Source organism: Coregonus lavaretus, assembly GCF_964263955.1.
Source record: "Coregonus lavaretus genome assembly, chromosome: 35".
In the NCBI taxonomy this organism is placed as follows: Eukaryota; Metazoa; Chordata; class Actinopteri; order Salmoniformes; family Salmonidae; genus Coregonus; species Coregonus lavaretus.
The window spans coordinates 6,242,282-6,263,666 of NC_140022.1; the positions used below are offsets into that span (position 1 = coordinate 6,242,282).

At 40.0% G+C, this 21,385-nt stretch overlaps 1 protein-coding gene across 1 annotated transcript; it reads right to left on the reverse strand.

Annotated features, from left to right (window-relative positions):
- Positions 1-356: 356 nt before the first annotated feature.
- LOC311109759 (uncharacterized protein) lies at positions 357-15,525 on the reverse strand. The gene is made up of 7 exons (XM_084152736.1): positions 15,405-15,525; positions 14,988-15,323; positions 14,548-14,751; positions 14,345-14,420; positions 2,581-2,624; positions 2,145-2,459; positions 357-1,875 (listed from the first exon to the last, which is right to left on the reverse strand). Exons 1-7 carry the CDS (start codon positions 15,430-15,432, stop codon positions 1,778-1,780), a joined length of 1,101 nt encoding a protein of 366 aa, XP_084008862.1. The 5' UTR covers positions 15,433-15,525; the 3' UTR covers positions 357-1,777.
- Between the last annotated feature and the right edge of the window lie 5,860 nt (positions 15,526-21,385).

Sequence of the window (21,385 nt, forward strand, 5' to 3'; positions counted from 1 at the left end):
ATATTTGGGAAGGCCGCAATTTGGGCAGCGGGCGTGGCAATAGGCCTTCCTGATTGAGTTGCGGCTGTCAGTGAAAAGCATCTAAAATACGTGTGAAGATAATGTGTCTTGAGTATAATTTAAATTGTCTTCATTCACCATGTCCACCACTAATAAGCTGAGCTTCTCATTCATTTTTTTCTTCACCTCACACAGTAAGTCAACAAAGTCTTATTTTTATTTTTTTACATACAGTGCTATGAAAAAGTATTTGCCCCCTTTCTAATTTTATCTGCTTTTGCATATTTGTGATACTGAATGTTATCAGATCTTCAACCAAAACCTAATATTAGATAAAGGGAACATAAGTGGACAAATAACACAACAATTACATATTTATTTCATAAACAAAGTTATGCAACACCCAATTCCCCTGTGTGAAAAAGTAATTGCCCCCTAACACTCAATAACTGGTTGTGCCATCTTTAGCTGCAATGACTCCAACCAAATGCTTCCTGTAGTTGTTGATCAGTCTCTCACGTCGCTGTGGAGGAATTTTGGCCCACTCTTCCATGCAGAACTGCTTTAACTCAGTGACGTGTGGGTTTTCAAGCATTAACTGCTCGTTTCAAGTCCTGCCACAACATCTCAATTGGGATTAGGTCTGGACTTTGACTAGGCCATTCCAAAACTTCCAATTTGTTGCTTTTTAGCAATTTTCATGTAGACTTGATTGTGTGTTTTGGATCATTGTCTTGCTGCATGACCCAGCTGTGCTTCAGCTTCAGCTCACAGATGGATGGTCTGACATTCTCCTGTAGAATTCTCTGATACAGAGCAGAATTCATGGTTCCTTCTATTAAGGCAAGTCGACCAGGTCCTGAGGCAGCAAAGCATCCCCCAAACCATCACACCACCACCACCATGCTTGACCTTTGGTATGATGTTCTTACTGTGGAATGCAGAGTTTGGTTTTCGCCAGACATTACTGGAACCATGTCGTCCAAAAAGTTATACTTTTGAATAATCTGTCCATAGAACGTCCTTCTAAGAGTCTTGAAGATCATCCAGGTGCTTTTTGGCAAACTTGAGTCAACTTTTTGGACGAGATGGGTCCCATTATGCCTGCCGAAAAACAAACACTGCATTCCACAGTAAGAACATCATACCAAAGGTCAAGCATGGTGGTGGTGGTGTGATGGTTTGGGACTACACAATTTCCACATACAGAAATGAGCCCAATAACATATTGGTAAAATTATTTGTCACAACTATTTTAGCATATTGGACCATGCATATAGCCTATGCATGGTCCATATAATCAAATATCATACTAGCAAAAAGCATTATCACCTGTAGCCCAACTGTTGTGTCTTAGTAAAAATAAATTGCTCATTGAAAGGTTGACTGAAAACTACAACAAAAAAACAACACATGATTATGTTCAATCTCAAGTTCTCACCAAAATGACTGTTAAATGGCAGTACAATACTTATCACGTGATATTGAAATATTTTAATAGCCTTGTAATTGAAAATGTATTGACAGGAGCGGCACACTACACAATTGTATTTCAATCCTATTTCCTATTTTGATTTAACAGATGACCCAGGTTTTAAAAAACATTATGCATTTACTCACCACCTCTACAAAGAGTTCTAGCAAGCGGTAGCCTATATTTGCAGTTTCATATTTCATGCATACTGTATAGAGAGAAGCCTTTCAGCCGTTTGAACACACAGAAGTTGCAAAACACAGCCACATAAAATGGCACAATTACCAATTTCTATGCTGTGGGTCAAAGAAGGTGGAGCGTTTGACTGAGGAGGAGAAACAGGAAGGGGATGAGTTTCTGTACTCTGATGCTAACGCTGCTGCTATATGGAGTTGGTTTCTCTGTAAAATAAAGAGGGACATTTTCCTTAGAGTTATCATACTGTATCATCAACTTCTTAAAACTGTTAATGGAAATTCCAATACTGTATAGATAAGCAAAGGCTGAATCATGAGCATTCTCTATGAATTGTCTAGTCAATTGTCAATTGTCTATAAATGCAGGCTATGCAGGTATCAAAACAGTTATGTTACACTTGTGAATAATGTAAGGAAATGCAACACATGAAGGAAATGCAACACATGAGGCAAGAAAGAGCATAACTGCAAACCTTTGACAGAAAGGTCCACTTGGCGATGAATGCTCTGTGATTGTATGGAACATGAATAACTCCCACTATCTGTGCCATTGAGATCAGTCAGTAAGAGAGAGAAGTTGCCGTTTGCCCACTCATCAGAGAACATACTGGTTCTGTTTATGAACTGACGGTGTTGCTTGGACAATTCTGCTTTTCCATTGATAATATAGTAGACATTCACGTCATCTGCGTATTCCCAAAAAATGTTGACATTTTTAAGTGCCTTGTATGTGCAAGGCAAGATAACATTATGTCCCTTGAAGCCTTCAACTTTGACCTGCGAAGAGACTTCAGAACAGAGACATACAAATTAGCCTCCAATGAATCCATCTGACACTATGATATCAATTCAATATGCTGTGTTTGCAAAGGCAAACAACAATACTAAGTGACTACTTGAAATGAATACCTTGGGGACCAATCAACAGGATCACACAAACCGGCAACCAGCACCTGTGGAGTAGTGATAGAGCATGTTATGGTTGGGAACGAGACTAGCAGGGTTATAAACACAGTGGCCTGGCTGAACATGAAAGGAAGGCTGAGCAACCAATCATAACCTAAGGAACTGTTCATTTACTGTGCTTTAAATTACTTTGTAAAGCAACGAAAAACAATATAGACCTACTCGTTGTTTCTAAGATATAAACTAGGCAAAAGATGTGGTCTGCATGGTATAACTTGTAACTGTGGTAACTAAAGGTAATGCAGGTAACTGAGACGTACAGCAGTCCACTGGCAGTACAGGTTAGTGATGCGCAGGTTGACTCATAACCCACAGTCGCTGCGGTTATATCCTTCGGGCGGGTGGGCTTAAGGTAATGAAAAAATGTCTGGATGAAGGGCGGGTGGGTGGTAGGCGGTTGAGTAAAGAGAGAAAATACCTTTAAAAATTCACCAATTCTTGTGCCGTTTATATCTATAGGCTACATTTAGGTTTTTCTTTCATTATTTAATTCTTAAAAGTTTGACATATGGAATTGTTTTAAGAAGGTCATACCTTGGTTCATTTAGCTATTTGATTTTGAATTGTAGGATATCTTTAGGTATAAAAAAAAAAGATTTAATCTGGTCTTTACTACTATAGCCCATAGAAACGCATTGAAAAATGACAAAAAAAAGTGTCTGTCCTATATCTACGAGATATACGAAAGCTCAGGAAATATATTTATATATATAAACAGTACCAGTCAAAAGTTTGGACACACCTACTCATTCAAGGGATTTTCTTTATTTTTACTATTTTCTACATTGTAGAATAATAGTGAAGACATCAAACTATGAAATAACACATATGGAATCATGTAGTGACCAAAAAAGTGTTAAACAAATCAAAATATATTTTATATTTGAGATTCTTCAAATAGCCACCCTTTGCATTGATGTGACAGCTTTGCACACTCTTGGCATTCTCTCAACCAGCTTCATGAGGTAGTCACCTGGAATTTATTTCAATTAACTAGTGTGCCTTCTTAAAAGTAAATTTGTGGAATTTCTTTCCTTCTTAATGCGTTTGAGCCAATCAGTTGTGATGTGACAAGTTAGGGGTGGTATACAGAAGATAGCCCTATTTGGTAAAAGACCAAGTTCACATTATGGCAAGAACAGCTCAAATAAGCAAAGAGAAACGACAGTCTATCATTACTTTAAGACATGAAGGTCAGTCAATCCGGACCATTTCAAGAACTTTGAACGTTTCTTCAAGTGCAGTCGCAAAAACGCTATGATGAAACTGGCTCTCATGAGGACCGCCACAGGAAAAGAAGACACTGAGTTACCTCTGCACCTCAGATTGCAGCCCAAATAAAGTAACAGACACATCTCAACATCAACTGTTCAGAGGAGACTGTTTGAATCAGGCCTTCATGGTCGAATTGCTGCAAAGAAACCACTACTAAAGGACACCAATAAGAAGAAGAGACTTGCTTGGGCCAAGAAACACGAGCAATGGACATTAGACCGGTGGAAATCTGTCCTTTGGGCTGATGAGTCCAAATGTGAGATTTTTGGTTCCAACCGCCGTGTCTTTGTGAGATGCAGAGAAGGTGAACGGATGATCTCTGCATGTGTGGTTCCCACCGTGAAGCATGGAGGAGGAGGTGTGATGATGTGGGGGTGCTTTGCTGGTGACACTGTCAGTGATTTATTTAGAATTCAAAGCACACTTAACCAGCATGGCTACCACAGTATTCTGCAGCGATACGCCATCCCATCTGGTTTGCGCTTAGTGGGACTATCATTTGTTTTTCAACAGGACAATGACCCAAAACACACCTCCAGGCTGTGTAAGGGCTATTTGACCAAGGAGAGTGATGGAGTGCTGCATCAGATGACCTGGCCTCCCCAGTCGCCTAACCTCAACCCAATTGAGATGGTTTGGGATGAGTTGGACCGCAGAGTGAAGGAAAAGCAGCCAACAAGTGATCAGCATATGTGGGAACTCCTTCAAGACTGTTGGAAAAGCATTCCGGGTGAAGCTGGTTGAGAGAATGCCAAGAGTGTGCAAAGCTGTCATCAAGGCAAAGGGTGGCTACTTTGAAGAATCTAAAATCTAAAATATACTGTATTTTGATTTGTTTAACACTTTTTTGGTAACTACATGATTCCATATGTGTTATTTAATAGTTTTGATGTCTTCACTATTATTCTACAATGTAGAAAATAGTCAAAATAAAGAAAAACCCTTGAATGAGTAGGTGTGTCCAAACTGTACAGTGAGGGAAAAAAGTATTTGATCCCCTGCTGATTTTGTACGTTTGCCCACTGACAAAGACATGATCAGTCTATAATTTTAATGGTAGGTTTATTTGAACAGTGAGAGACAGAATAACAACAACAAAAATCCAGCAAAACGCATGTCAAAAATGTTATAAATTTATTTGCATTTTAATGAGGGAAATAAGTATTTGACCCCTCTGCAAAACATGACTTAGTACTTGGTGGCAAAACCCTTGATGGCAATCACAGAGGTCAGACGTTTCTTGTAGTTGGCCACCAAGTTTGCACACATCTCAGAAGGGATTTTGTCCCACTCCTCTTTGCAGATCTTCTCCAAGTCATTAAGGTTTCGAGGCTGACGTTTGGCAACTCGAACCTTCAGCTCTCTCCACAGATTTTCTATGGGATTAAGGTCTGGAGACTGGCTAGGCCACTCCAGGACCTTAATGTGCTTCTTCTTGAGCCACTCCTTTGTTGCCTTGGCCGTGTGTTTTGGGTCATTGTCATGCTGGAATACCCATCCACGACCCATTTTCAATGCCCTGGCTGAGGGAAGGAGGTTTTCACCCAAGATTTGATGGTACATGGCCCCGTCCATCGTCCCTTTGATGCGGTGAAGTTGTCCTGTCCCCTTAGCAGAAAAACACCCCCAAAGCATAATGTTTCCACCTCCATGTTTGACGGTGGGGATGGTGTTCTTGGGGTCATAGGCAGCATTCCTCCTCCTCCAAACACGGCGAGTTGAGTTGATGCCAAAGAGCTCCATTTTGGTCTCATCTGACCACAACACTTTCACCCAGTTCTCCTCTGAATCATTCAGATGTTCATTGGCAAACTTCAGACGGGCCTGTATATGTGCTTTCTTGAGCAGGGGGACCTTGCGGGCGCTGCAGGATTTCAGTCCTTCACGGCGTAGTGTGTTACCAATTGTTTTCTTGGTGACTATGGTCCCAGCTGCCTTGAGATCATTGACAAGATCATCCCGTGTAGTTCTGGGCTGATTCCTCACCGTTCTCATGATCATTGCAACTCCACGAGTTGAGATCTTGCATAGAGCCCCAGGCCGAGGGAGATTGACAGTTCTTTTGTGTTTCTTCCATTTGCGAATAATCACACCAACTGTTGTCACCTTCTCACCAAGCTGCTTGGCGATGGTCTTGTAGCCCATTCCAGCCTTGTGTAGGTCTACAATCTTGTCTCTGACATCCTTGGAGAGCTCTTTGGTCTTGGCCATGGTGGAGAGTTTGGAATCTGATTGATTGATTGCTTCTGTGGACAGGTGTCTTTTATACAGGTAACAAACTGAGATTAGGAGCACTCCCTTTAAGAGTATGCTCCTAATCTCAGCTTGTTACCTGTATAAAATACACCTGGGAGACAGAAATCTTTCTGATTGAGAGGGGGTTAAATACTTATTTCCCTCATTAAAATGCAAATCAATTTATAACATTTTTGACATGCGTTTTTCTGGATTTTGTTGTTAATATTCTGTCTCTCACTGTTCAAATAAACCTACCATTAAAATTATAGACTGATCATTTCTTTGTCAGTGGGCAAACGTACAAAATCAGCAGGGGATCAAATACTTTTTTGCCTCACTGTATATATACAGTACCAGTCAAAAGTTTTTTATTTTTTATTTTTATGAAATCATGAATTTAATCATTAATAACACCCATTTTCGTTACTGTCCTATGATTAATTATAACACAGAAATCTATTTTCCCTCCACATTTTTCAAAGCCTTCATCTAGTAATTTTAGAATCACCCAAGTGACCCAAGGTAGACATCACCCTTTATGTGTTATCAGGGCTTGACATTAACTTTTTTACTTGTCTAAAGGCTCAAGTCACTTGTCCCCCCAAAAAAAGGTCTGCAACGCTATTGGGCCAAAAAGGTGACTGAAAATTGTGTTGTATGATGCAAGGAACCACTTCACAAAATAAAATTCATTATTTTCACTGGTATTGACAATGTAAGGCTGCTGGCCTCTGATCCCATGTATTATACAGTATCTCCTGCTGTTGTTCCCTTAGGCACTTAACCCCCCACAAAGTAAAATACTGCACTGATAGACTACTGTATAAAACACATGTGGTCCGTCAACCCTCCATCTGGAGAGCTACTGGGTGTGCAGGCTTTTGATCCAACCCTGCTCAAACACACCAGAGTCATCTTATCAAGGTCCTGTGGAGCAGCTGATTTTTTAGAATGTGGTGTGTTCGAGCAGGGCTGGAGCAAAAGCCTGGCACCCAGTAGCTCTCCTGAAATCTCCAGGAGGATGGTTGGCATCCCTGCAACATTACAATTACAAGCAAATACTTTTTATGTCTTTCTAAAATAATTCCCTCAAAATAATTCCCTCACTCAATGAACCAGGGCTAAGGTGGGCGAGGTATTTTTTAAATTATGTATTTTTTATTATTAACAACAATTATAACACAATTTACAAAAAAATCTACCAAATAACACAGAAACGTTATACACAGGGTTATACACATGTAAACAAAAATACACAAGGCTTCACAGGGAATTAGAGTTCGTTTTGCTTTACAGTTTTTCAGATTATGCACCATTTTTAAATTAAATTCAAACTCAATAAAAAAAAACAAGATTTTTGGGTTTTCTTTTGCCCACTTGCATGTATGTACTGTAAATAATATTTACCATGCAGATTCATTATATATACTTTGTTCTGATATAAATCATGAAACAAAAGTAAAACATATTTCCCATCAAGACGAACCCTAGCACCAGTTGATCTAAATGTACATCCATCCAAAAGATCTTGGTGCAAATAAATTCAAAGAATAAATAACTTGTAGTTTCATTTTCAATTTGACAAAACAGACACTTTTCATCGATATCAATTTGAAATCTTGTCAGTACCTGGTTTACTGGATATATTAAATGTCTAATTTAAAAATACACTTCACTGACTTTTTTAGTGACACAATATTTTCTATTTAAGTTCCATACCGCATTCCAATTCTATAATTCCAGTATACTTTCGCAGGAGGAAACGAAGGCTCGGTACTCATCTTCCAATTATACAACGCGTCGGTCTAATCCTGAATGCTGATTGGTTAAAACTGCATTCCAGCCGGTGTCTATTCCACAAGTTACCACCAGCTAAATATATGACGTTAAAATGCCTATTTACACTGTTCCATCTGACTGCGCAATACACTGTCTCATCAACCCAGTCAGGCACTTTATAAACTTGATCTCCACTATAAAAAGCATCTAGACATTATCTCACATTTATTTTAGACTAACATTTAGTTTTCAACAGTGGAGATTTGTATAAACCTTGCTGTCTGTCTCTCCAACATTTGCAACATTGTTTCAATATTCAAATTCGATCTCCAGCTGTCCCATAGTATTGAAAGTGTCGGGAGTCGGGACGAAACAGAAAGGCAGGCAGCGTTTCTCAGCCCGTCGAAATCATGAATCAGCTGGCATCATTTCTATGGATATATACAAAAAAAATATCCATTGAAAAAAGGTCAAACGAAACGCAGCTAATTTGCAGTCTTTCCAGCTTCAGTTTGAAGTGATTGTGTTACTGTAGCTGTGTTGTTGGCTAGCTCCTCTGAACAACAGTGTCCTGACGAGTGAGCACATTCTCTATGCCATGCGAAATCGCGCCTCTTTAGCTCATTGTTATGGATGTATCCAAATAAATGTTACTAGAAAACAGCTTAAACAAATGCAAATGCAGCTACTTTGCTGTTATTCTGGCGGATATTTTAGATACAGAACAAAAAGACTGAACGACTGGGCCGCGTCTCTAGCAACCCTAGATGTGTTTCGGGACTATATCTTGTGGAAGGAAGAATTAGAACAAATACATTCATCTAAATAACGTTTTTAATAAAAATATGTAAGTCATTATTTGAATATGTTGGTAACCCGTTGTATAAAAGTCGGTGTTTGTTGGATGTATTGGCACGGTTTGTCGGCCCGAGACGAACAACACCCGTGCCAATATATCCAACAAACATCGGCTTCTCGGGCATTATCACTTAAATATAATTATTAGTGCACTTTTTATCCTTGATGCATAAACCATCTAATAGGACGCTGAAACTGAATTCCACATTCCTCTCAAGAGCATAATTTCCCTGTAAAAGTATTATAAGGCCTGTAGGTATTGCATCAAAAACGATGGCATACTCCACCGTTTAATTTCAGGGGAATTTTATTTAGCTCAAAGTTACATTTGAGGAGAAATTCAGTGGCACCAACCTTTTTAAAAACAAGATTTTGAATAATATTTCAAATCCTAGCCTTAAATTGGATGTAATTCTTGATCAGTCTAGTCTTAAAGATATTATTGGATGTACCAAAATCAAGCACATTTAAACCCCCCAGATCAAGAGTATTACATAATGCTTTCTTTTTTTTAAATTAATGTGGTTTATTCCTCCAAACAAAATGTAACAGTTTCAAGTCTACTTTAATTGTTGCTTGGGGAATCTCCAATGCCATTGCAGTATATACTAGTCTTGATAATCCTTCAAATTTTTTGACAGCAATACTCAACCATTTAAAGATATATCCCTTAACAACCAAGCATCAAACCTCTTCTTAACATTCTCAATGATGGGATTACAATTCTAATTAGCCCTTTCTGTTTGGTTTTTACATATCTTAATTCCCTATTTTTTTAAACATTTAAAGTCAAACCAGATACAGAGGAAAATACATTCAAACAATCAACAGCTTTTTAAACCTCTATTCAAGGTGGGCGATGTAGCCAACTAAGATGTTTATCTATTTGTAAGGTTAAAATATTCCGCGTTCAGGGGAGAGCTTGACAGCATAGGAGTTACTTGTCAATTAGGCTTTTCTAAGAATATTTTTAAAACTTTGTAATAATTACATGGCCAGTATTGAATAGAGAAGAATCCTAGCCATTTCTTTGCGCTTGAGAGATGGTTTTTCAACCGGAGTATGCAGCATTGGTTTCATCAACTGTGCACCAGTATCAACTGCATGCATGCCAGTTGCGGTTATACACCAGAGCCGGTGGAAAGTTATTTTAGGACATCGGACATGAAAATGACATTAATACATACTAATAGTTAACTAGCTAGATAACCAGCCAAACTACACAATATGTCTAGTTAGTCTGTTGTATATCATTATTTTACCTCCTGGGCAAATGTCTCTCTCTCGCTCTCTCTCTCGTCTGGCTACGGCCCACTGACACACACCATGACTTTTCCAGGATTTTCATTGATGACCCAAAATGGGCTATAACTGGCCAAATAAGTCACTAACTAACAATTAAAATCAATACATGTGTACACACGGCTAGACTCGCTTTAATCTAAAAAACAGATCTCATGACTGCATGATTGAAAGCCCGCTTGTGCCTGTCAATGCAGGCCTACACTCTAAACATTAGGGGTTCAACAAGGGTTTATCTAAGATCCTCAAAGTTCTTCAAAGAACCTTAGGGTTCTTGGCACTGAAAGTTGCCCCCAAAAGCTTCTTCCAAGAACCCCATAGGAGGTGGGGTTCATCGAGGAACCTCCTTAGTAGGTGGGGGTTCTTGCAGGAACCTAACTGCCCAACTGAAACATTTTGATTTTAATTTGAAAGGACAGCAGGTGCAGGCACTTAACTGAACAATTTAAAGATCTCCTCAATTTAAGGTAAGGTTTGTCCCTTGTATGATCTAAATTGATATTGTTTTATGATGATACTATCTATCTTTTCATATTGTGCAAATCTTTGTGAAACAGAAAATGTACACAATTCAATGGATATTAATCAAGAAAGAGGTAAGAATATGTAGGCTATAAGAATATGTTGAAGGCTAGCTGTATTGGGTGCAGATGACTGAACTGCTCACTTTTGTGTCTGCAGGTATACAGACGAGGAGGCATACAAAGGTATGTCAATTGGTATTGGTATGTTATGTTATGCAGATCACATGTACCATCCTCCTCCCTTACCTCTTCAATGAATATCCCATAGGCCTCTACATTATGGTATGTATATGAAAATCATTATCAAAATGCACTGCTCAAAAAAATAAAGGGAACACTAAAATAACACATCCTAGATCTGAATGAATGAAATAATCTTATTAAATACTTTTTTCTTTACATAGTTGAATGTGCTGACAACAGAATCACACAACAATTATCAATGGAAATCAAATTTATCAACCCATGGAGGTCTGGATTTGGAGTCACCCTCAAAATTAAAGTGGAAAACCACACTACAGGCTGATCCAACTTTGATGTAATGTCCTTAAAACAAGTCAAAATGAGGCTCAGTAGTGTGTGTGGCCTCCACGTGCCTGTATGACCTCCCTATAACGCCTGGGCATGCTCCTGATGAGGTGGCGCATGGTCTCCTGAGGGATCTCCTCCCAGACCTGGACTAAAGCATCCGCCAACTCCTGGACAGTCTGTGGTGCAACGTGGCATTGGTGGATGGAGCGAGACATGATGTCCCAGATGTGCTCAATTGGATTCAGGTCTGGGGAACGGGCGGGCCAGTCCATAGCATCAATGCCTTCCTCTTGCAGGAACTGCTGACACACTCCAGCCACATGAGGTCTAGCATTGTTTTGCATTAGGAGGAACCCAGGGCCAACCGCACCAGCATATGGTCTCACAAGGGGTCTGAGGATCTCATCTCGGTACCTAATGGCAGTCAGGCTACCTCTGGCGAGCACATGGAGGGCTGTGCGGCCCCCCAAAGAAATGCCACCCCACACCATGACTGACCCACCGCCAAACCGGTCATGCTGGAGGATGTTGCAGGCAGCAGAACGTTCTCCATGGCGTCTCCAGACTCTGTCACGTCTGTCACATGTGCTCAGTGTGAACCTGCTTTCATCTGTGAAGAGCACAGGGCGCCAGTGGCGAATTTGCCAATCTTGGTGTTCTCTGGCAAATGCCAAACATCCTGCACGGTGTTGGGCTGTAAGCACAACCCCCACCTGTGGACGTCGGGCCCTCATACCACCCTCATGGAGTCTGTTTCTGACCGTTTGAGCAGACACATGCACATTTGTGGCCTGCTGGAGGTCATTTTGCAGGGCTCTGGCAGTGCTCCTCCTGCTCCTCCTTGCACAAAGGCGGAGGTAGAAGTCCTGCTGCTGGGTTGTAGCCCTCCTACGGCCTCCTCCACGTCTCCTGATGTACTGGCCTGTCTCCTGGTAGCGCCTCCATGCTCTGGACACTACGCTGACAGACACAGCAAACCTTCTTGCCACAGCTCGCATTGATGTGCCATCCTGGATGAGCTGCACTACCTGAGCCACTTGTGTGGGTTGTAGACTCCGTCTCATGCTACCACTAGAGTGAAAGCACCGCCAGCATTCAAAAGTGACCAAAACATCAGCCAGGAAGCATAGGAACTGAGAAGTGGTCTGTGGTCACCACCTGCAAAACCAGTCCTTTATTGGGGGTGTCTTGCTAATTGCCTATAATTTCCACCTGTTGTCTATTCCATTTGCACAACAGCATGTGAAATTTATTGTCAATCAGTGTTGATTCCTAAGTGGACAGTTTGATTTCACAGAAGTGTGATTGACTTGGAGTTACAATGTGTTGTTTAAGTGTTCCCTTTATTTTTTTGAGCAGTGTAGTTTCTTTCATTCACATTTACCTCAATAATCAAGGTATAAATACTGTTGTGTGCATGTTTTGTTAATCGTCTGTATAATGAAATTTTTTTGGATTCACAGACTTCACCCTCCCTACACCTCTGATGAATATAACAGAAAACCTGTTCGATCACCATGCACTGAAAAATCATTCTGGCTATGGATATGGAGAACATCAACACTAACATCAACACGCCAGAGGATATACCCATTATACTTTGGGCTCTGCTGGGAGTTTACCTCATATTTAGATTTTTTTATTCTGCTTTGCCACTAAAATAATAATAAACACTGACAACTAAAATATTGTGTTATTGTTGTTTTTGTTATGTATATTATTATTATTAATAATAATAATAGGGGGGGTAGTTCAAAAATGAACCCCAAAATATTATTCAAAAGGTTAATCGAGGATCCATTAAAAGGGGTTCTTTGAAGAACTTAAAGGGGTTCCCCCACAGTTTCAATTTGAAGAACCCCTAAAGGATACTCCAGTATGGCAGAATAGAAAAATGTCCGCCATGACTGCCAGGAGGAGTTTTTGTGATGGCTCCACATCTGAAAATGTTCAGGACCCCAAACTGTACAAGTGTAGACTTACCAAGTTTTATTATTTCATGAAAAAGTGAACCATTCACTTAAGATTTGGCACATATCACCTGGACTATTTGTTATTTTGTTGGGTAGCCGGGATGCAGTGTGGGAACACATGCAGTGCTTACTATTTTCAGTAGATGGTACTGTTCAACCAGTTAAAACGTACCCAGTCAAATTGTGTAGTACTGTGTATTATTGTAAGTGATGACGCCACATAAGAATAAAAAGACAAGTGCAGGTTTGCACAGATTATATGACCTGTATATAATATTAATGTGGTTCTTGAAATGTTAAAGAGACCTTGCAGAGACTTTGACCACTGCCTCACCTGAAATCCCTGAATAAAGTTTGCTTGTTTCCAGCACTCCTAACCGGTTGGTTTTGAGGGATGTCTGAATAGAAGATAGTTACAATAGAACTGGATTGACCCTTCATTTAGAAAAGGACACACTACATCATTGCATTTAAGTAAAGTACAACTCATGGCAAAGTAGGGGAACATTAAGAAACAATATAATTACTGACTAGCAGTGAAAAGGGTGACAGGCATATTCACGAGACTCTTTTAGTCATCACTGTAACAATGTCACATGTCTACCATCATTTAACAGTAAGTAATTCTAAGCATAGTTGTTAGCTTGCGCTTGTGGATCATGCATTATACTGCAAAACGGTGCTGTGTCACTGACTTCTGTAATTTAAAAAAAAACAAATAAACAATACAGTGACTCTTTTTTTTTTTTAAACATGCATGCAATCAGAGTTATGTTATGATATATTGATATGCTTTTCAGCACATGTTATACTGTTAAAGTTGCACTATGGTTGCTAAAATTCTAATAGTTCGCCTAATTTCAATTTCTGTGACAAAACAAGCAAGCATAGTGTTGAGAATCTTTGTACCATCTAAACCACTGTGAAATATATTTTCCATAACCAAAAACATTGTATTTTCAGCTGTTTGAAGCTGGTGTACAAAACAAAGTAAAAGATGCAAAAACAAAACTTCAGAACGGGAAGCATAGAAATAGTTAACATAGAACAGATCTACCTCTTCTTAGACTTGCTTTCAAAGATAATGACAGATCTATAACTAACATTACTATGTGATTTTGGTTGCATAGCCCAAAAAGTTACATATTGCAGCTTTAAGCTAAATTTGTGGTCCAAATTAGGTGAGACTGATGCAACTGTTCAGGAGCTTTACAAAAAGTAACTTACCTCTGGTCTACTCTGCGTCTTGGTGTTAGTTTTGAAGGAGAGTTTCTGTTCTGACATGGCAAGGTCAAGATTAGTACTGAAATATAAACCAACAAAATAGGAAAAGTCAATATCATGTTGATCAACATAAGCAATATGTCAATTCTCCGTAAACGACAATAAAATGTTAAACTATTTCAAATCTGGTATTTCCATTTACTCACCCAGGATCATAACCATCAGAATAGCATTCAGAACACTGTAAATGGATAGAAGACAGTTCTCCCATGATGACCTGCAGTTGGATGTCTGGTTTGGATAGCTGGATGCCTGGTTTGGATAGCTGGATGTCTGGTTTGGATAACTGGATGTCTGGTTTGGATAACTGGATGTCTGGTTTGTCTGATTGGGATAGTCAGCATAAACCTCTGTGCAATAATGCACATGGAAAAATCACTATATCACTATATTAAATGTACATGTAGTGATATCCACACAATGCCACTTTACAATTAAAGTACATGAAGTCGGTGTACAGTGCATCACACATGCAATGTTGGGACTGGATACATTTGAGAGTGTACATACTCAAAATTGGATGTATTTCAATAAAGATTGATGTTACATTGAAAGGTATTTATCATTGAATAAAATGTGCACTCACCAGTGATCATGAGTCTGGTGCCGTTGCTGAATATCAATCTGCCCTCTTCTTTCTTTGCACAGTAGAACACTCCACAATCATCTACTGTTACATTCTGTATGAACAATCTATATTCTGTTAGTAAATAATATTTCTGTTTAAAATGATGATTGTAATAAAAAGCAGCAGGACTACTACTAGTGAAAGAACGGAGTATGGCCAGTGGAGGCTGTGGTTGGTGCTGTAGGTACCAGTATGCACTTTCTATGTTAAGAGAACAGTTTATGGTTGCATTGTGTCCAAGTTCCACCAGTGTCTCTGTCAAGCCACCAGCTCCCCAACAGCATATAAAGAGACCTAGAAACAAAACAGGTCTTTACACATTTGATTTGTTTCTTAAGTTATTAAGTACATGTAGTAACAAAACAATCATCTTACACAACAGATGTCCCAGAACTCTCAACATCTTCTCAAATGTGTGTTGTCGATTGGGTTGGTGTCCTGTTTGTGTAGCAGCTATCTGTTTGAGCGCTCTTTGCTGCTGTACGGACAAAACACTTTTTTGTTTGTTTGTTTTTTAAGGTTGCCAGAGGTCTAAGTCAGACCAATCATCAGGGCCGGTCCTAGCTTTTTTGGGGACCTAAGCAAGATTTGGTTGCGGGACAGTTTGTTTCCTGGACACAGATTAAGCGTAATCCTGGACTAAGCACTTTCAATAGAGATTCTCCATTGAGCATCCTTTTGTGTCCAGGACAAGGCTCAATCTGTGTCTGGGAAAGTTCAGATCAAGGCATAGGTTTTCATCATGTCACTCCTTTCAGTGGTCATGAAGGAAAGGAGATAAGGAAATTAGCTGAGACGCGGAAAGGAGATGAGGAAAGGAGATGAAATGAGGAAAGGAGATGAAATGAGGAAAGGATATGAAATGAGGAAAGGATATGAGATGAGGAAAGGAGATGAGATGAGGAAATGATATGAAATGAGATGAGGAAATGAGCTGATAGTAGGAAAGGTGATGAGGAAAGCAGACGAGGAAAGGAGACGAAGAAAGGAGTGAGGTGAGGAGGATAGTGGATATCTAACCTATTGGAACACAGCCCTTGTATTTATTGTAATAGATAGTCCTGAGTTTCAGAACACGCTGGGGAGTAAAACTTTGCAACACTAAACTTTGACTGAAGTGACAAACATGATCTTCTCCAACCACATCCCACCAGTCAAGGCCCTTTAGTGTTTACTTCAGAGTTAAACTGTAAGCTTTGGTCAAATACTATCTGTTTACTCTCCTAACTGTTTCTCTGTAATTCAGGTGGACATTGATGTCTGTCCGTGTCCAAAATTCCACCATATTCCCTAGATGGTGCATTACTTTTGACCAGAGCCCATAAGGGCGCACTACAACAAAAGTGCACTATACAGGTAATAGAGAGCCATTTCAGACACAGCCCACTGTCTACTCTGTGTCTGTGTTTCTGTCATTCTTCTAATATGAAACAACAACCCTGTGTTCTTCACCCCACCATCTTCTTTATTCCGTCTTTTCTTTATATCTGAAATGGGTAGGGAGTAAAGAAACTCGGTACGTTTAATTTAGCCTGGAGACCTAGTCACGCTTGCTTACGGCACAGTGAAAACATGACCCTCGTTTGGGACGACGCTCACTTGGGTGAACCAATGGCTATGTACACTCTGTTTGCTTGATTTTCACCGGTCTCTTCTCCTCCCGTGTTTTGCTCCGACAGTCCAACCATTTAGATCAGAGCTGTTAATTGCACTCACCAGGTCTGAATTAGTCCCTGATTCAAAGGAGAGGATGAAAAACAGAAGTGTTTCGGCCCTCCAGGACCGACATTGAACAACCCTGATTTAGATACAGATGTAGGATCTTAATGTGAGCCAGTTTGCTACAGCAGGAAAATAATCCTGCAGCATGTGGATTCAAATTCATGGACATTTTTTGTCGGGGTTGATACATTTTTCGTCAGGGCAAATCAAGTCTGACATTTTAAAGTGGAAATGACAAACTTTAGCAACATAAACGTGATCAAATTAAGATCCCACATCTGTACTGTCTGTTTGATAGCAAGCTATCAATGTGCATAATACTTAACAATCGGAGAGAGGGTAGGAAAAAATGATCTGCCCTCCGCATGTTTTGAGAACACACACTCACACTGCTGCTGATCTGCTTCTTCCTTGGTTTATATGAACATGCAGGGAGATGATTAGCCTAGGTATTGTCAATCTCTATTTAAGCATTTTATAACATACATTATTCAAATTACGAGTGCGCTATCATGCGATCCGTCTATCAACTGTCAATTACAGAAACTATTACAAATACAGTAGGCTGTGGCCAGATCAGCATTTCAGACACATACCCTGGGTTAGTCACTCTTTATCCAGTGCTCTCAATCAGTTTAGCAACCTACTGTTTTTTTGGACCCTGGTCAAAAGCTGTGCACTATTTAGTGAATAGGGTGCCATTTTCGATGCATTGTCTGTTTCTCTGTGTTTCAGACATTAATGTCTGGCTACGTCCAAAATGTCGTGCATAGGTGGCCAAAACTAGTGTACTATGTAGGGAATAGGGTGCGGGTGCCTCTGTTTACGCTGTGTTTCTCTGTACCCTAGGTGGACATTGACATCAAACTGAGGTCCTGCCAAGGATCATGCAACAGGACCTTTGCTTTCCTCATTGACCATGACAGCTAACGGTCACTACAGCACCTGATGACCAAATTCAATAACACTACCGAGCATCAGAAGAAGAACTCCCCCGTTAAAGACATCCTGAAGATCAAACTACAACCAGTGGATGTCGATCCTCCGTCGTTGTTCAGCTACAAAACCATCTCCATCGTCCAGAAGGAACTCCTGACTCAGTTTGAGGACCTAGAACAGAACCAAGTGGTTGTAGAAGAAATGGATGTCTGGGTTCCGTAGGGGAGACAGCCTTTCAAGAATGTTAATAAACCAAGAGAGAACTCTCTTGCTGGATAACCAAAATGTTATTGTGAACCGTATATTGTGTCATATTGTACCCTTATAACTTATATTAAAGGAATATTGTTTTAACGTAAACTACAAATGACATATTACCTGTATATGTATGCTAAACATTACATGATTATATTCCCTAAACAGCAAAGCACTCCATTTTGAAAACATATTGTTTTTAAGCACTTTGAACTGCATTTTTTGTTTAAAAAAATTTGTTATATAAATAACATTTAGTTAAATAGTAATGTAAGCCTATTAATGTATCTGTTATGGAGTTACAGAGTCAGTCTCTGGACTGGTACAAGGGCCCTAGCTGGGCCCATATTCATAAAGCATCTCAGTAGGGGTGCTGATCAAGGATCAGTTGTAAGCTTTAGATCATAATGGACAAGCTCACATGGACAGGGGGACCTGATCCTAGATCAGCACTCCTACTCTAAGACTGTGTATAAGAGCCTGAGAGGATGATGTCACAGGGGGTATTTGGAAGCCCAGTAGAGTCCCTGTAGATGGAGCCATTTCCCTGATATGTAGACACTAGTCTCTAAACCCGCAGTGAGATAGTTCCTCTATGTCAAAAGAGTCCATCATTGAAACCAGACCATAGTCACTGTGTTGCCTAGGGTCGGTTTTCAAGACTATGCAGACCCCATAGCATCAGGCATTGTGTCACTTTACCCTGCCATAACACTGGGTAACTGAAGTGTCATCAAGGACGGACCATTTGAGGAGTTTTGTGAACATTGCATTAATTGTCCACAAACTATGCTAAATCATTGTGCATTACTTACTCTACACAGGAAACACATCTTATAGTGTTCATATCTAAAATGTAGGCCTATGTTGTTTTGGTTTAAGACAACTTTGTTAGGACAGGGTAATTGTTCCCGTGAAACCATTCATTATGATGTGCATTCCAACAGACAACCTTTTGCTAGACCAGGGGTGTCAAACGTACGGCCGCGGGCCGCATCAGGCCCGCAAACGGGTTTAATCCGGCCCGCGAGATGATTATTATTATTATTATTTTTTTTAAGTATAAAAATGCGCTGCAATTTTTCAATAAAATAAACTGCTGTTCCAATTGCGTCCACTGGATGGCGCAATAGCAATTGTGTTAAGCAAGCAAACTGTTTATACCGGGGCAGAGCAAGTAGGTCAAGCACGTGCAGCCAATGAGCTACTTTGTTTTGCCCGCAATATTTATTACGGCTTCTACTTTTAACATTATGTGCTTTGGCACCCTCATTGCCCCAATATGTCTCTGTCAAAAAAGAGAAAAGTGAACGCAGAGTGCAGAGTGTTCCAAGAAAAATGGTCATCCTATTTAATCACGGAATTGAATGGGAAAGCTGTATGTTTGGTGTGTTCAGAGCATGTTGCAGTGCTGAAAGAATATAACCTTCGTCGCCACTATGTGAGTCTTCATGCAGACAAATATGACAACTTTCAAGGACAGCGGAGATGAGAGAAGGTGAATGAACTGTTGGTGGGTCTGAAGAAACAGCAGTCTGTGTTTACTCACAGCCGAGACATCAGTGACGCTGCAGTGAAAGCTAGCTACCTCATTGCTAATGAAATCGCAGTGGCTTCAAAACCATTTACTGAGGGTGAATTTGTAAAAACATGCATGATGAAGGCAGCGGAGATTGTGTGCCCTGAAAAGCGGCAGGCTTTTGCAAATATCAGCCTGACAAGAAACACAGTTGCAGACAGGATTTCCGATCTTTCAGTGGATTTGGACAGCCAGTTGAAGCAAAAAGTAAAGTCATTTATTGCGTTTTCGGTTGCAATTGATGAAAGCACGGACATTACAGATGTTGCACAACTGGCCATTTTTTCATCCGCGGAGTTGATGACACATTGACCGTCACCGAGGAGTTCGTGGAGTTGGTGCCGATGACAGATACAACGACAGCAGTTGATATTTTTACCGCACTCGTCGGCGCGCTGGACAGGGTCGGAGTGGACTGGTCCCGCCCTGTCAGCCTGGCTACAGATGGTGCGCCCTCAATGATCGGGAAAAAAGCAGGCATTGTGACAAAGTTCAGAGAGAAAGTGCAATCTGCAAATGGAGGATGTGATTTTTTGACTTTTCACTGTATTTTGCACCAGGAGGCTTTGTGTTGCAAGTCATTAAAGATGGATAACGTCATGAAGGTGGTCATCCAAACTGTTAATTTCATCCGATCCAGAAGCCTGAATCACCGTTAGTTTGACAGCCTTCTCAGAGAGAAAGACCACATCTATGGCCTGCCATACCACACTGAGGTAAGATGGTTAAGCCGAGGTGCTGTGCTGAGGCGTTTCTTTGATTTACGAGAAGAAATTGAACAGTTCATGGAAGAAAAGGGCAAACCAGTGTTAGAATTTCATTCCGCAGAATGGATGCAGGACCTTGCATTTATGGTGGATGTTACAGAGCACCTGAATAACTTGAACAAACAGCTGCAAGGGCGCAACAAAGTTGTCACGCAGTATTATGACATTATACGTTCTTTCAAGTTGAAGCTGTCATTGTGGGAGACGCAACTTGCCGGTGGTGATGCAGCTCACTTCCCCTGTCTGAAAAATGTGTGCGCGACCCAACATGTGGCAGACATGAAGCGGTTCAAAGATAAAATAACGGGACTGTTACGGGAGTTTGAGCAACGCTTTCAGATTTATGTTTATATGTTTTTATGTTGATGTGCTATTGTTTTTAATTTATTTTATTTTATTTGTATATTTAACCTATTCTTGACTCTGTGGTTCTTGCACTTGTTTGGGGAACAGGATTTCATTATTTTTATCTACATTTCTGCCTGAGAAATGACACCCTGATATAGTTCTGTGATCTGTGATATACTTCTGTGAATCACTGAGGCATTGTGTGTTTGTGTGTTCTTTGTCCTCAGAACTTTCAAATAACTTGAGGTGTTTTATGATTAATAGTTATGTTGTGCTTTTGGACACTGTCCTCAGGCTCCAGCTTTATGTTTATATGTTTTTATGTTGATGTGCTATTGTTTTTAATAGATTTTATTTTATTTGTATATTTAACCTATTCTTGACTCTGTGGTTCTTGCACTTGTTTGGGGAACAGGATTTCATTATTTTTATCTACATTTCTGCCTGAGAAATGACACCCTGATATAGTTCTGTGATCTGTGAAACAGTTCTGTTAATCACTGAGGCATTGTGTGTTTGTGTGTTCTTTTTCTTTAGAATTTTCAAATAAACTTAACGTGTTTTATGATTAATAGTGATGTTGTGCTTGTACTATTTTGGACACACTGTCCTCAGGCTCCAGCTTTATGTTGTATGTTGATCGTATTAAAACAAAGAAAACAATCTGAAGTTGTTGTTTTTAAGTTATATGTACCATGATTTTTCCGGTCCGGCCCACTTGGGAATAGATTTTCCTCCATGTGGCC

Coding starts and splice junctions, on each gene's coding strand:
- LOC311109759 (XM_084152736.1), bottom strand. CDS start 15,432: ATGTTGAGAGTTCTGGGACATCTGTTGT. Junction 15,324..15,404: donor AGTTCTGGGACATCTGTTGT/GTAAGATGATTG, acceptor TTTTGTTTCTAG/GTCTCTTTATATGCTGTTGG. Junction 2,460..2,580: donor CCTGTTGATTGGTCCCCAAG/GTATTCATTTCA, acceptor TCTGTTCTGAAG/TCTCTTCGCAGGTCAAAGTT.